Source organism: Electrona antarctica (assembly GCF_951216825.1).
Source record: "Electrona antarctica genome assembly, chromosome: 6".
Lineage (NCBI taxonomy): Eukaryota > Metazoa > Chordata > Actinopteri > Myctophiformes > Myctophidae > Electrona > Electrona antarctica.
In genome coordinates, this window is record NC_136811.1 from 31,463,348 (window position 1) to 31,477,545 (window position 14,198).

A 14,198-nucleotide genomic window follows, 5' to 3' on the forward strand; every position below is an offset into this window, starting at 1 on the left:
ACAGCGCAACTTATCTTAACAAATGTGTTTGTAGGCCTATGTAATGCTGAAAATAAATATAAACTAAGTGAATAAATCAAAAAGAAAAGTTACCATACAGTATGCCACCCAAGCATACACAATGCATACTTAGGCACACACATTTAAAAAGCTGCTTGAATCTACAATATTTTAAAGATGGATAGTTTAAAGACAAGTTAATGATACACAAATGATTGGGTCTTCCATATAGCCCACTTACCTTTTACCATACTGACTGAACGTAGCTTGTTTAGCAGTTCTATATTTTACTGGAATCTCTAAAGGCAATCTCTGTACACCCAAAGCGAGAGCTGTGTTGGTGTGCTTGGAAGTATGTCGGATTCGTTTCCAGTGGGGGTTGGCCTCCGACAGGGCTGCGCATTGTCACCTATCCTGTTTGTGATTTTCATGGACAGAATCTCAAGGCGAAGTCGTGGCGGAGAGGGTATTCGGCTTGGTGAGCTAAGGGTTGCATCACTGCTTTTTGCAGATGATGTGGTCCTGATGGCACCATCGGTCCAAGACCTTCAGCTCTCACTGGACCGGTTCGCAGCCGAGTGTACGGCGGCTGGGATGAGAATCAGTGTCTCCAAATCTGAGGCCATGGTTCTCAGCAGGAAACCGGTGGATTGTGCAGTCCGGGTAGGGCATGAGGCATTACCCCAGGTGAAGGAGTTCAAGTATCTCGGGGTCTTGTTCACGAGTGAGGGGAGGACGGAGAAGGAGATCAGCTGGAGAATCGGAGCAGCAGGGGCAGTATTGCAGTCGCTGTACTGCACTGTTGTGACGAAAAGAGAGTTGAGCCAGAAGGCAAAGCTCTGTCTACTGAGCAATCTTTGATCCTACTCTCACCTATGGTCATGAAGTGTGGGTCATGACCGAAAGAATAAGGTCGCGAATACAATCGGCCGAAATGAGTTTTCTTTGACGGGTGGCTGGCATCTCCCTTAGAGATAGGGTGAGAAGTTCAGTCACACAAGAGAGACTCGGAGTAGTCGCTGCTTCTTCGCCTGGAAAGGAGCCAGCTTAGGTGGTTCGGGCATCTGGTTAGGATGCCTCTCGGGCGTCTCCCTAGGGAGTTCCTTGAGGCACGTCCCACTGTGGGAGGAGACCCCGGGGAAGGCCAAGGCGCATTTGGAGGAAACACTTCGACTCACTGGCCTTGGAACGTCTCGGGATATCCCAGGAGGAAGTCACTAATGTTGCCCTGGAGAGGGAAGTCTGGAACACTCTGGTAGAGCTGTTGCCCCTGCGACCCGACTACGGATAAGCAGTTGAAGATGGATGGATGGATGAAGTTTATGATTTCCAAGTCTGTTAAATATCAGGACAAGCCATATTAGCCATAATATTTAATCAAACATTAAGCAACAGAACAGCATCTGAGAGTTGGACAGCAGATGGTTGGACTGGACAATAGCTCCAGTTTGCAGCTTCTGTACTTTCTCCCATTGCTGTTTTAATCATTTTATATGTGCACTTTTGCATTCTAATACACAATGAGATAAGACCTGGAACGTCTTTATTCAGAGTCAAGAGAAATCATCAATTGGAAGATCCCATTAGTATACTGTACACACATAGGTACTCAATATAAATACTTTAATTCTGACATTTAACAATATAAAAATATATACATGTCAGACATATTCTGTTCTGAATTAAACGTAGGCTACTCAACACATATTGCTTGTCTTACGCCTTCAGGAAGTGTTTTGGAAGTAAGAAACCATTAACATCTAAATCTGGCTTCTATATACTGTAGGTGGTTACTGTACTTTAATTGAACGGGCAATTACATCACATAATTTGTAGGTCCAAAAATGCTGCCTACTGTACTGCCACAAACATTGTGTTGTGTAACACAGTTGCACATTAATGTTTTCTTAGAGAGAGGATTTAGATTTCAAAACCATAACATTGGTTGGTTGTTTGAACAGTATTGAGACTATGTTAGTGTTTAAATCTTTGGTGATTTTGAGAGAGAGAGAGAGAGAGAGAGAGAGAGAGAGAGAGACCACATCTCAAGGCTTGTCTGTCCACTATTCAGGTATCATGTGTGCCGCACACACCCATTTAAGCTGTGTCTGGTCCCTCAGGTCTGCTAAATCTTCAGATGAGAACCAGCTGCATTGACAGGCATATGCCCGTGTCCCTCTTTTCCTCTTCAATTTGGCCCTCAGCTTCTGACTGTCTGGCATGTTGTTTCTGGAAAGGCAATCAGTAAATCAGTGGTCAGTCAACGAAAGCAAGCAAGAAAGCAAGAAATGACAAAACCAAAAGCTATCAATATTCAATTAATATATTGTAAGCCAATCTCCCCTCATTTTATTGAGTGACCTCTGCAGGAAATAAATAAAGGCTAACATCTAAAATGTTCCATTGTAACCACGGCACCATCACTGCATTCATAGAATTTAATTCATAGTTATTCCAATTCTGGTTCAACGTGGACCCAATCGTTTTAATATTTGATTGTCAAGACATTTGTGTGGTCAGTCAGAGAAGAGAGCAGCCATATGTAGGAACACACATAAAAAAAGAAACCTTAAAACATATTCAGGAAAATAAATGTCCAATAATATAAAATACAATAATCTGCACCAAATAGAAACTACAAATCTAATAGTATTTTTTATTTATTATTCAACTGAATACAATTGCATCCTACAACTACATTTGCTGTAAGCGTAAGAAAGGTTAAAAAGGTTAAAATAATAAAAAGACCAGGACTACAGGTATGAGAGCTACCACAGCTGCAGCCATACTCCAGTGTCGCCATCTTATTCCTGTGCGTTTATGTAACACTAAGGTAATCAGGTATTGATAAAACTCCCACTCCTCCAAGTCTTTGCACATCTCTGCTGTGAGAATGTTCTTGGTAATTATCATGCTGGCCTGCCAGCTCATATTAGTGTAACAAGTGACATCATGTCACCAGGAATTAAGCTTTCTTCCTCCCACAACCTGCCCTTGAATACAAAATGGAAACAGAAGCACAGTGGTCATCATGTCGGGTGAAAGCCAAGAAGTCACTTACGTATTTCCTCATCATCATTGTAGACATGAAGACATGTGACTTCCTGTTAGTGTTAAAATGTCACACTTCCCAGGTTTACTTCTTTGTGAAAGACTGTTTAATTTTGTGGTCAGGTCACAGAGAACACATCAAGTTAGGTCCGACACCAAAATATGACTACAATATTGCCGCTCACTAGTTCTGGATAACTGCAGATCCGACTGACTTCACAGTTGACACTGCACTATGTTAGGACATCAGCAATACACACACAATGTGAAGGTGATTGGTTGAGCGGTTCTAGAGATATTCAAATACAGACATTCACACTCAATAACACTCAGATTTTAGTTACACAACAACAGCCTTTTCTCAGGTGACAACATCAGGCCAAAAAATCTCCAACACACACAATATCTAAAAATCTGATGGGAAACCTAATTTGCTCAGCAAGGATTAATCCTACCGATTTTGGTGACTTACTTACTTACTTGTAGTGCCACCCTCAGGCTAAATTTACCACTTGCACGCAAATGATCTACAAATGTAATGGGCAGGTTGTCATGCGAACAGATGAACCCTAACTATTGTATTAACCCCACGCCTTTTCCTCTAGTGCCACCCTCAGGCCAAAATATCAACTTTGCACACAATATATCGCATAATCTAATTATCTAATAGGTAGATTTCAAGATGTAATCTATATTTGTGACTTACTTTCCTCTAGTGCACAACTTCGTACACAGTTTCCTGTTGAGTCTAATGAGCTGAATGGTTAGTGAGCCCGTCTAGGACTCCGGAGGTCGCAGAGATCCCAGACACGATTCCAGCTCTCATCAATGTGTCCCTGAGCAAGACACTTGGGCCTGTGCTACACCTACAGTATATGGGTCTTTTTTTGTGCGTTTGGGCCTATCAGCCACACACAAACGGCGTTTTCATCCATTCAAACAGAGGTTTTTGGAAACAGATAAATAAGGGAAGATTTTCCAAAATATCCGGATCAGTGGATCTGTGTAGTAATGCAAAACGGAGATTTTTCTGCAAACTGTTAATAAAGTATTCAATCAATCAATGAGGATGGGAAGTTCATATGCATGTGACACATTTAGTTCCATGGTTCAATACTGCCACCTTCTGACCAAATCAATAAATAATCATGCAAGGCCAAACTAGCATTGTATTTTAATTTCTGCAAGGCAGGCTGCTATCCTACTATAAATGCGCCACGTCTCTGTGTGTCTGCGTGTGTGTGTGTGTGTGTGTGTGTGTGTGTGTGTGTGTGTGTGTGTGTGTGTGTGTGTGTGTGTGTGTGTGTGTGTGTGTACGGATTGTAATGCACATTACTCGAGATCCGTTTGCCCCACGACTTCAAATTCGACACACACGTTCCACACCCCCACAGGGAGTGCCCGCTATCGAGTCGGTCGGACCCACGGTTCTCCAGAACCACCACAAAAGGCTCTGGTCAGGCTGTGCCAGTGGACCTAATGAGGCCAAGTCCCCTCACCTGTGCAATTTCTAGCCTCTGCCTCAGCCAATTGATTGCCATGGCAACCCCACACCTGCCAATAGACCTTTCTCATTAAACAAGCTATTTAAACGCTTGTTTAACTTGGATTTTCTTTGCCGTTCCTAAATTCAAATTAGTTTAGACCATTAGCGGACCTTCACTTATTGGATACAATGTGCAGAAAAGGGTAAGCAGCGTTCTTTTTTCTGAACCGCAGTGGGAGGGGACGTGACTGGAGCCTGTGGGTGAAGTTATGTGGCCGCCGTCCACACAAGCAACTGACCGTGGAGAAAGTTTCAAAGCACACCATTTGCTCCAAGGTAATTGTTTGTTGTTTATTAGACGATTGATTTAACCATTGTTTAGTAAAAGTTGATGTTAATGGTATGATTTAGTAGCAGGGAGGGTGAACGAGTGACGCCCCCGCCACTGCTGCCACCTGCACCATGTGCATGTGCGCACCCAGGGGAAAAGGAGGATCGCTGATAGTAGGGGTTGTTTGTCCTGCTTAGCAACGGTATCGGGGCAGGTGCGCGAGCGGGTGGGGCTTACCGCAAGGTCTATTGATTACTTAACCAGTCCACTTTTCACTGTCAGTTTGCAGCACTCTTCAGACACAGGCAGACAGACAGATACAGAGATCTCCATGTGGGACACAGACAGACAGTTAAAATGGGTGCTATGACAAGTTGCATCGTTCTCAAGTAGGCCGGTGGCCGACGGGCACGTACAGGTCTAGTATCTTTAATTATACACTCAAATAATGTTATGTTTAAAACCTCAAGAAATATTAACTGGGGAATATGATTTAATTTAAAAGTGTTGAGATCCTTGACCTTGGAATCTGGCCTTTGGACTTTCATTTCTTTTAATACATTTTGTGTAGCCAATTCTTTGTCTCCACCAGGCCGAAGGCATGGGGTGAGAGTATGTTTTGCACTGAGAGTATGTTTCACACTCACACTCCTATCCTCCTGGTGGAGACCTGTGCCCAGAAGGGCACTTTTTCTAGTTTTACCTCTTTTTGTCCTCAATTTATCATTATGCCAAATAATCCCTCCCACTGCTGTATATATTATACAGTACATATACACATGGCATGTGAATATTATACACACACACACATCATGGATCTTGGCTGTACGGCGCACGGGCGCAGAGACATAATGTTCAACAAAGTATCTAAGCACAGCCGTGTTTGGGCCCGACGTTCTTTCTATGCATCCTGGTGTTGGTTCACTATGTTGTCGCCAAGCACGAGCTCAATATTTACAAAAACATACCACCGTCACTCTATTCTGAGTGATGTGGGCTAGAGTTTAAAGCCCACAAGAATGGCGCCGCTAGCTTTTCAAACGCCGCCCCCCTCTTGGTGACATACACGTTTTTACACCCTATAGACACTCGGCAAGTCGGATGCATCGCGGTGGCTTCAAACCCCTTGACTAGTGGAGCGCAGGTAGTTCACCCCTGCATCACTCGACTTTGACCACAAGTGACAAAACTCTGATGCTCATGTGGAGACTCACCTCAGGAACAGGTAATCACAGGTGGTGTCCCATGCATAGTCATCAAATAAAAGCACACGGAAGTCACATGATGTGCACCTCAACTGGTCGCATGACCTGTTAACAGAGATACATTTTTATTTTCTATTACAATGTCTGTGAGCACAAAGCAATATTTGCTCACTGAAACAATTTATGTGCAAAAAGGAGGCCAGCAAAAAGGCACACAAATGGAATGCAGGGCGCAGGTGGGAGTCTGACTGTTACAGCAGGTTTGAGCAGGTTTAAGTGCTCCTGATGAGCAGATTGGTACCTTGCATGGTTTCCTCCACTGTCAGTGTGTGAAAATTGGAAATTGAATATACAATTAATCTGCGCACCTTTTTGATATAGCCGTTCCAATGCCGTTTGTGACGGAGCTTCCTCCAAGAAAAACTGGACAGCATCTGTATTCACAAAGGACAGCATAATGCACGAGAAATAAAATAATAGACAAATACAAAAACGGACTGTTTTTAAAGTTAATGATATACATAATTGCCCCTGCAAAATGATACTAAATCATTACAGTAGTTCTTCTCCCACACACACACACACACACACACACACACACACACACACACACACACACACACACACACATACACAGTACACACACACACACACACACACACACACACACACTCACTTTTTCCCTCCTATTTGAGGCAAGGGCTTCTTGCCCGTCTCTGGTCCTTTTGACAGCTGCCCAGTCTGAAAGTATAGGTATGTAAAGGAGTATAGGAAAATTCATCATATCTATCTATCTATAAAAGCACCGAAAAATGTCAGTCAGTCACTCACTCACTCACTCTGTCTGTCCTTCAGTCTGTAGCCTACACTTCCTTATATTAACCTGACTCCGCTAGATGGGGCAGTAGAGTACTCTCTACTGCCTCATCTGGCAAACATCATTTGCTGTTCATATATTCAACGGGTAAGGACTAGTTATTAAAATATACCAATATGTGTGAAATCTGAGTAACATAAATCTGAAGCAAAACACTAATCTGAAGAAGACTGGACGATTGTGCCAGCAATTCAGTCGGGACAAAACGTTTTTGAGTGGTGCAACCACTCCCTTACGGAGCTATGTGTGTGGGTGGGTGGGTGGCTGGGTATGGGCACGAAAACAGCATGGTTGTTTTTCACCACCTGTGTGCAACCTAACACACACACAAACACACACGCACGTATTAACTGTATATATGATGCTTTCGGGTGTGCCAGTGCAGTACAGTACAGTGACAGTAGAGGGTACAGTAGAGGGACCGCCACACGGTAACTCTGTCATTTCTCAACCGTTTTGGACGCGCGGCGGCTCGCCGGAACCAGCCCGGCCCCCTGGGCGCGTTCTTCTGGGGGTCTGGAACTCCCAGCTAGGTTGAGTGCATTTAAACTCTTTGTATGGTAGATATGTCATCTGTATGAAAATATGTCTTTTGATCACATGCACATCTTAAATTATGTGCCCTTTCAGGTCTCACTTCAGACCAGACTTCAGGCCTTGTGGCCCAAAATATATGTATTTTGTTGTACAATCTCAATGTACACACTATGTCCAGTTGCCCACAGCACTGACTGAACCCTCAGACTTCAGTTAACATCACCTGAGTTCAGCTCAAGGTTCTTAAAATGTAGTAAAAGAGAAATGGGACAGCATTTTGTGACTTGGAATGTCATATTACCTTCACAATGAGTTGTTATAGCAACAACTCAATGTTATCTAACAAAGTGAGGATCCTATGAATGTGTTTGATGTTCGCTGCCTGTTTACGCTACCTGTACTAAATAACTGAAACTACTTATAAATAACAACCTTCTTATTGGACCACTGCTCGTCCAAATTAATACTCATGTACTTCCATTTACAGTGGGACATTGAGACTGGCCCCCCTAAGTACTGTAGCAGTAGGTTTTGCTCACACTCACCTTTGGATGAGAGGAGTCATAGTCCTCGTCTAACAGATCTTCTAATAGCGCATCAATATCTTCGGTGTCACTTCTAAGATATTTAAGGCACAACAAGAAAACACAGGTCCATGTCATAATACTTCATTATATCAGCTTATGGTGTTGGTATGGTGTACACTGTACATGAATATATTAGCTATAGCTTAATAGACATGCATGTTCTTCTCATTTAAATTTCTGACATTCTCCTTCAAGGTGATATTATACTAGCACTGACCGTTTTTGCACCTTGATGTCTAATTTAATAAACAGTATATAATATATTGCTGCAATGTTAGTGGTCCTTGATGACCAGGACCTGGGTAAAACATTGTTCTGTACTTGTATGGAAAGACAATAAAACTCATTGAGCCTCATGTACATACTGTACTGGATGGATATGCTATGTGTATTATGTAGATAGCTTTTATTTATTTGTCCCTTGCACCCCCACCCTCCTTCTCCTTTCTGGAAATAATGATGGAGCTTGCACAAAATCGAATTTCAAGTATAAACCTAGCATAACGATGCTAGAGCCATGAAGGCTTCACCATGACATGTTTTCATTCAATCTAGATTAAAACAGGTCTCCATGGCAAGTATTTGACAACAAGTGGCAGCGGTGGCCGAACGGATAGCTGAGCGGTCTTGATACCGGAAGGTCGCCAGTTCGAATCAGCGGTCCGACACGTTAAAATTACCACCGCTGAAGTGCCCTTGAACAAGGCATTGAACCACTACGATGAAATGTGTTCTATGAGCAGGGCCTGGCTGGAAACAAGTTCTTGAGCTTAGCCCAGATACCCTGGGTAAATATAGTGATCATTTCAACAGATACACGATGTAACATATAATATAGTAACAAACATTACAGCCCCCATGCACAGCACATATTATGTGCTGTACCTGTGGGGCTGTAATGTTTGTAAACACTGGACATTTTGGATTGGGCATTTAACATAGTTAAGCTCCAGCTGATAAACGTACAGAAAATGCAAGACAGGGTATTCGAAATTCAACTAGTTACACATAGTTGATGTTAGCTAACGTTAGCCAATGTTGTAAACATGCCTGTGTATTTTCTTTCCCTCGCTTTCATTATCGCATTTCACAGATTTAACAGAATCCGTGTGAGCTGGAGGTCTGATGGAAACGTCCTGACAAAACTTTGATTCAACTTCATCAAGCAGGTCGTCCAAGTCGTCATCCATAGTGTTGGTAGCTACTAGCTGCTAGCGTTAGCTGGCTAGCCTAGCTAGCTAAATTGAGAGCAGAGCTGTGCAGCCAAGCACGCATCCTGTTCGTTGCTAGGTAGCGACACGACGTGGTTATGTTGTGACAAAGAAACTGTCTGGTAGTATGTGTCTCCACTCTCCAGAGGTCACTGTTGAGCAGTAGAGCGCAAATTAGGGGTTTGCATTCTAAATAAAACAATACAGTCCCACTCCCTCCAATGGTAGTATTGGATTATGTATCAAATACTTCGTAGCTTGAATAGACTTATTTGACGAAAACGGAGCCAAAAAACGAACCCTGTACATTCATAGCAGGCTGGAACCGGCTGGAACCTCTATGGCTGGGACCGATACACAAAGGTCACACATTTTACTGTAAACATCTTTAATACAAAGTACCGCAGAATGTTCTCACGAAGGTTTGCATTTAGCTGTTGTATTTGTTTCTAACCATGTGAGATTATTGAAGAGGAGAAGAAAAAAAAGTAGGCCGTTGTCGGCAGGATTCGAACCTGCGCGGGAAGATCCCAATGGATTTCTAGTCCATCGCCTTAACCACTCGGCCACGACAACTTGATGTTATGATGTCATGTACAGTAAAACCTTGAATATCCCAGCATGCCACGGGGTGTGTCGTTTTAGTATAATTGTTATCCATTGAAATGATCTCAGGGCAATCAGGACACTGATTGTTATTAACTTGTCATTTGCTATGAAATGCATTGTGGGAAATGTATGGGTTATTGTAATGTATGTTGACATTTATTGTAAATTGATCTCCTGATGAAGATCTGAACAGATCAAAACGTTGACGACGCAATGAAAATACAGCGGAGCTTTTTCAGCATCACCAGTGTGCAGACTCTATTCTTTTTTTTAAATGATAATTTAATACGCCACCGTCCATGACTGATAGGGGGTTTGTTTAACTACAAGGAACAGCGCCTCAAACCAACGGTACTCGATCCTGAGTCCTGACTGCAACTTTTTGCTTTAATTCTCAGCAATCGTTGTTCGACACTCAAGATATATATATTTTTCGGACAAGAAGAGAAACCTACCGGCCAAGTAAATACCGTGGTTTAGTGGTACCGCAGTACCGCCTACACAACCTGTCCCTCATGCTAAAATAGGTGTCACCCAGCCAGCCCGAATGAAGACTTTACCTACCGTAGTTTATTTCTTCTTAAAAAGTTTTCACTTGCATAAAACCAACGTAAAGTAAGAGAAAATAAACAAAAACTAAACAAATTAAACTACATTACAGTTGTAAATTATACAATACACAATTCAGCTGATTTGCAAAACCCATACCTACCAATTAATTAGTCTCAATTACCAGCAATGCGTGCATGTGCCTCATTTAAACAGCTATCTAGGGTGCTGCTTTTCATTTTTTGCGCCGACGAAAATGAAAGCCTGGTACAGAGGCTATAGGTCCTTTTATAATACTCTATGGGTGCACCGTGCTGCTGAAAACAGTTGTTGGAAATAGTAGGCTACTGGCGTTATCAATCAGCAACTAAAAGTACCTTTCAAAATAAAATAAAATACAGATTAACAACAAAATAAAAGTTTTTGATAAGCTTCTACTGGGACAGTGAGTGTAGTGCTTCATACCAAATCACAAATCTACTTTAATTTTAGGCAGCAGATTCTATGGTCTGGAGCCATCTTTTCTCAGGTTGTTAGCCAGGGATTGCACAAATCTCTTCATGATCTTAAACATTTAACCAGGACAACACAACAAATGAGACAAAAGATGAACATTTTTGTTTTATGATGAATTGAACATGGTGGACCCTATTGTAAACAGTGTAATGCTTTATGGTGTCGTCTACAGTTAACAGTCTTGTATTGAGTTGTGCTTGAAATGTACTGTAATTCTCCAAAAAAACAAAACTGTTAATAAATTCTTCAATCAATCAATCAATCAATCAATCAGTCAATGCATTTGTTTATTTGGGTAGTCATTCAACAATGTTGAATGACTACTAAAAGTAACTACAATGCAACTACAAAAAGTGCATAGCTGTTGCTTTTCAGTATAGTAGCTGCCACTTAATTACTGTTCACAGTATGCGTTATCCAAACAGGTTTGTGATCAAGTACTGTAGAGTAGTAATAATAAGTAGTAAAGTACATAACAGTAGTTAAATAACAAATATGAAATATATAAAGAGTCTGGGGAGGAAATGAGGTGGTGTGACGCAATCGTGCATTGAATTCATTTTGGGAACATTACAACGCAGATCTCTAAATATTAATTTCCAGGTTCTGCTATCTCAAAGGAAAGGATTGCGCATCTCTCTTCCATGACATGGCACTGAAGGGGTCAGCACTGCAGCAAGGTATGTAACTATGTACAGTAGGCCTACAGTACATCCCCAAAACGTTTGTGTCTGTCCGCCATCAGTATGACGTGGCTAATGGTCTGGAGCCGTTGTGGAACTCTTTAGGGCAAGATTTAGGTTCACCACCTGTCCTGATCACCTCCCACAGCTTCAGGTTCAGCACCTGTCACTGACCACAGCTATATGTGCTAGCTCTGCTCAGCTGTGGTCTAGTCTGGTGTGCCCCTTTTTCGTCGTATCTGATTATCTTGAGATTGGGTCTCATGGCGTGCATATAGCTGGTATGCTGTAGGTTTGAGTTCAAACACATATTTCTTTCAGGTTCGATTTCAGACACTTGGTACCCAATGTATGGATCAACATTAAGTCCTTCTTTTCTAGTGGTTTAAATGGTGAATTGGAGGATATTTCTTTATGGGTTGTAGTTTTCTTTTCTGTGAGTATTTTCTTCAGACAGGACTGCAATGGAGTAAAGAAAATATGTTCAGATTAGGGATACAACAGAATACCAGTTGAGACAAATATCCGGCCTTCTACTTTGTGGAATGGTCAGTCCAGTTTATATCAGTTGTTTGACAGTTCATATTTACTTACATAACTTATGCAGAATATCAATACAGCCAGTATCAGCAGTACTATAGCAAAAATCACCATGTAAACATCTTCCATCTGGTCATCTGATGGACTGTCAGGACAACCTGTGAATGGAAAAAATTGCTGTTAATGTTCTTCTTGCTTCAGTTGCAGTGCTGCTGAGCTGTACTGTATAGCTAAACGACCAACAGACATTTTTCTAGAAAAAATATGTCAGAGGAGTCTTGGATCAGTACCTGTTACAGTGAGTTGGACCTGTCCTTCCTGGTTCTGTTCACCCACCGGTGCAGACAGGACACACTTGTAAGTGCCTCTGTCTTTGCATGTGAGGTTTTGCAGAAGGATATCCCTAGAGTAATCCCACAGTTCCACTATTCGCTCCACACCAACGTACCATTGAGTGGTGCCATTAGGAAGACTTCTCATCAAGAGCCCATTCAGTTGAGGAGAGGCATCTTCATCTATCTGTGAAATTAGCACACCATCACTAAAGAATGAATGTTGACTTGAGTGTTGACTTGTTTTATTTTTATGTTACTGTTTTATTGCTCTTTAATGCTCAATTGACTTCAAACTTTCCCCAAACATTTTGAACTCCATGAATAATACTTTACTTGATTTGAGATGAAAATGGTTAGTAACATTATGTTATTAATCGGCAACATTTAATGAATAAATGTAATTTGTATGTATTTTGTATGTATGTATTACACAGAGTATGTTAATAATATAATTTATTCAATCAGGGTGAATTTTGTCTCCCTGCTCTTCTATTGAGACTGTGATCCTGTGTCTCACCTAGACACAAACTTTGACCTGAAGGTCAAGATTCAATTTATCCCCTGAGCAAGCAACAAACATGGCTATACACGATGCAGCTCAATGGTAAAAGTAGCCTAAATGTCAGCACTTGTGCAGTAGAGGAAAGTTACATGGTTCAGCTTTACAGGAAGTATCTTGAAATCCATCCAATGACATTATGCCACGCCATATCCTCTTGAATCAAATGTATCTAAATATTAATATTAAATATTAATATATAAATACACGAGCAGTATATAAACAAGATGGACTTACCTTATACCATGTTACAGCACGATACTGGACCCCACTTTTGTAATGAGCTGTACATCTCAAGACACAATCCTCTCCACAGTTACACGTCGTCTCTGCCCGTAAATTGTTAATAGCCACACAGTCAATGTGAGAGATACCTGATGAGAACAATGTACAGTCAGTTGAGTGTTAATTGTCCTTGTCTCCCTTCAACTCACTGAAATGAGGACTTTGGCTTTAGATTAAAATACTCACACAATGCAAATAACACGACCCAGTGCATTATAACTGAAGGCATAGCCCTATTTACGAATAAAGATAGGCTATAGAGTATAGACAGTCAGACAAGACTATTAGGCTCTGATCCTCTGAACTCTCTATAGTCTCTTGTTCCACTCTTATTACTCAACTGTACCAAACTCCATTATATACTGTATAGGCTAGCTGGAACATGGGAGTATCTTATCTGTTTTCATTGTCTGCATGCTTTTGTTTCCCTTTCAAAATTCCCCAATGTGTGTGTGTGGGCGTACGTTTTCAGTTTCACAGCTGCAGGCAGCATGCAGTAGAATAGATTAACAGCAGCACGCACATGGCTGCATGCTCACCGACACCTAGTGAGTATAGAAGGAACAAGGAAGCAGTTACTCTAAAACGGTAATATGTGACCTATTACTAATATTATTACTTTACTTATTACCCAAAGGTAACTTATTGCTTATTACTTTTCTTATTACGTTTTTTTTCTCACCCCCAGTAATTGCATATTTTAACACTATAAAGACTTTCACAATTTATGAATTCATAAATTACAAAATAAATGAAATCACACCTGGGCTCAAACTGATAATGATGCAATCTTTGAACAACTTCTGTTTATTAAAGATGGAGTGCCATATGATTTTT

General features: G+C 41.4%; 2 protein-coding genes across 2 annotated transcripts; both read right to left on the bottom strand.

Annotated features, from left to right (window-relative positions):
* Positions 1-1,447: 1,447 nt before the first annotated feature.
* Positions 1,448-9,350, bottom strand: cfap418 (cilia and flagella associated protein 418). Its single transcript, XM_079503565.1, has 6 exons — positions 9,125-9,350; positions 8,033-8,105; positions 6,750-6,814; positions 6,442-6,507; positions 6,083-6,178; positions 1,448-2,229 (listed from the first exon to the last, which is right to left on the bottom strand). The coding sequence occupies exons 1-6, from the start codon at positions 9,262-9,264 to the stop codon at positions 2,064-2,066; spliced, it is 606 nt and encodes a 201-aa protein (XP_079359691.1). The 5' UTR covers positions 9,265-9,350; the 3' UTR covers positions 1,448-2,063.
* A 2,040-nt stretch (positions 9,351-11,390) lies between these two features.
* On the bottom strand, positions 11,391-13,684 carry cd83 (CD83 molecule). The gene is made up of 5 exons (XM_079502692.1): positions 13,548-13,684; positions 13,314-13,450; positions 12,473-12,701; positions 12,237-12,340; positions 11,391-12,101 (listed from the first exon to the last, which is right to left on the bottom strand). The coding sequence occupies exons 1-5, from the start codon at positions 13,588-13,590 to the stop codon at positions 11,943-11,945; spliced, it is 672 nt and encodes a 223-aa protein (XP_079358818.1). The 5' UTR covers positions 13,591-13,684; the 3' UTR covers positions 11,391-11,942.
* Between the last annotated feature and the right edge of the window lie 514 nt (positions 13,685-14,198).

Coding starts and splice junctions, on each gene's coding strand:
- cfap418 (XM_079503565.1), bottom strand. CDS start 9,264: ATGGATGACGACTTGGACGACCTGCTTGATGAAGTTGAATCAAAGTTT. Junction 6,815..8,032: donor ATGACTCCTCTCATCCAAAG/GTGAGTGTGAGC, acceptor CTATACTTTCAG/ACTGGGCAGCTGTCAAAAGG. Junction 2,230..6,082: donor TGTGATTACCTGTTCCTGAG/GTGAGTCTCCAC, acceptor TTGCCTTTCCAG/AAACAACATGCCAGACAGTC.
- cd83 (XM_079502692.1), bottom strand. CDS start 13,590: ATGCCTTCAGTTATAATGCACTGGGTCGTGTTATTTGCATTGT. Junction 12,702..13,313: donor GTGCTGTAACATGGTATAAG/GTAAGTCCATCT, acceptor CTAATTTCACAG/ATAGATGAAGATGCCTCTCC. Junction 12,341..12,472: donor GGTCCAACTCACTGTAACAG/GTACTGATCCAA, acceptor TTCCATTCACAG/GTTGTCCTGACAGTCCATCA.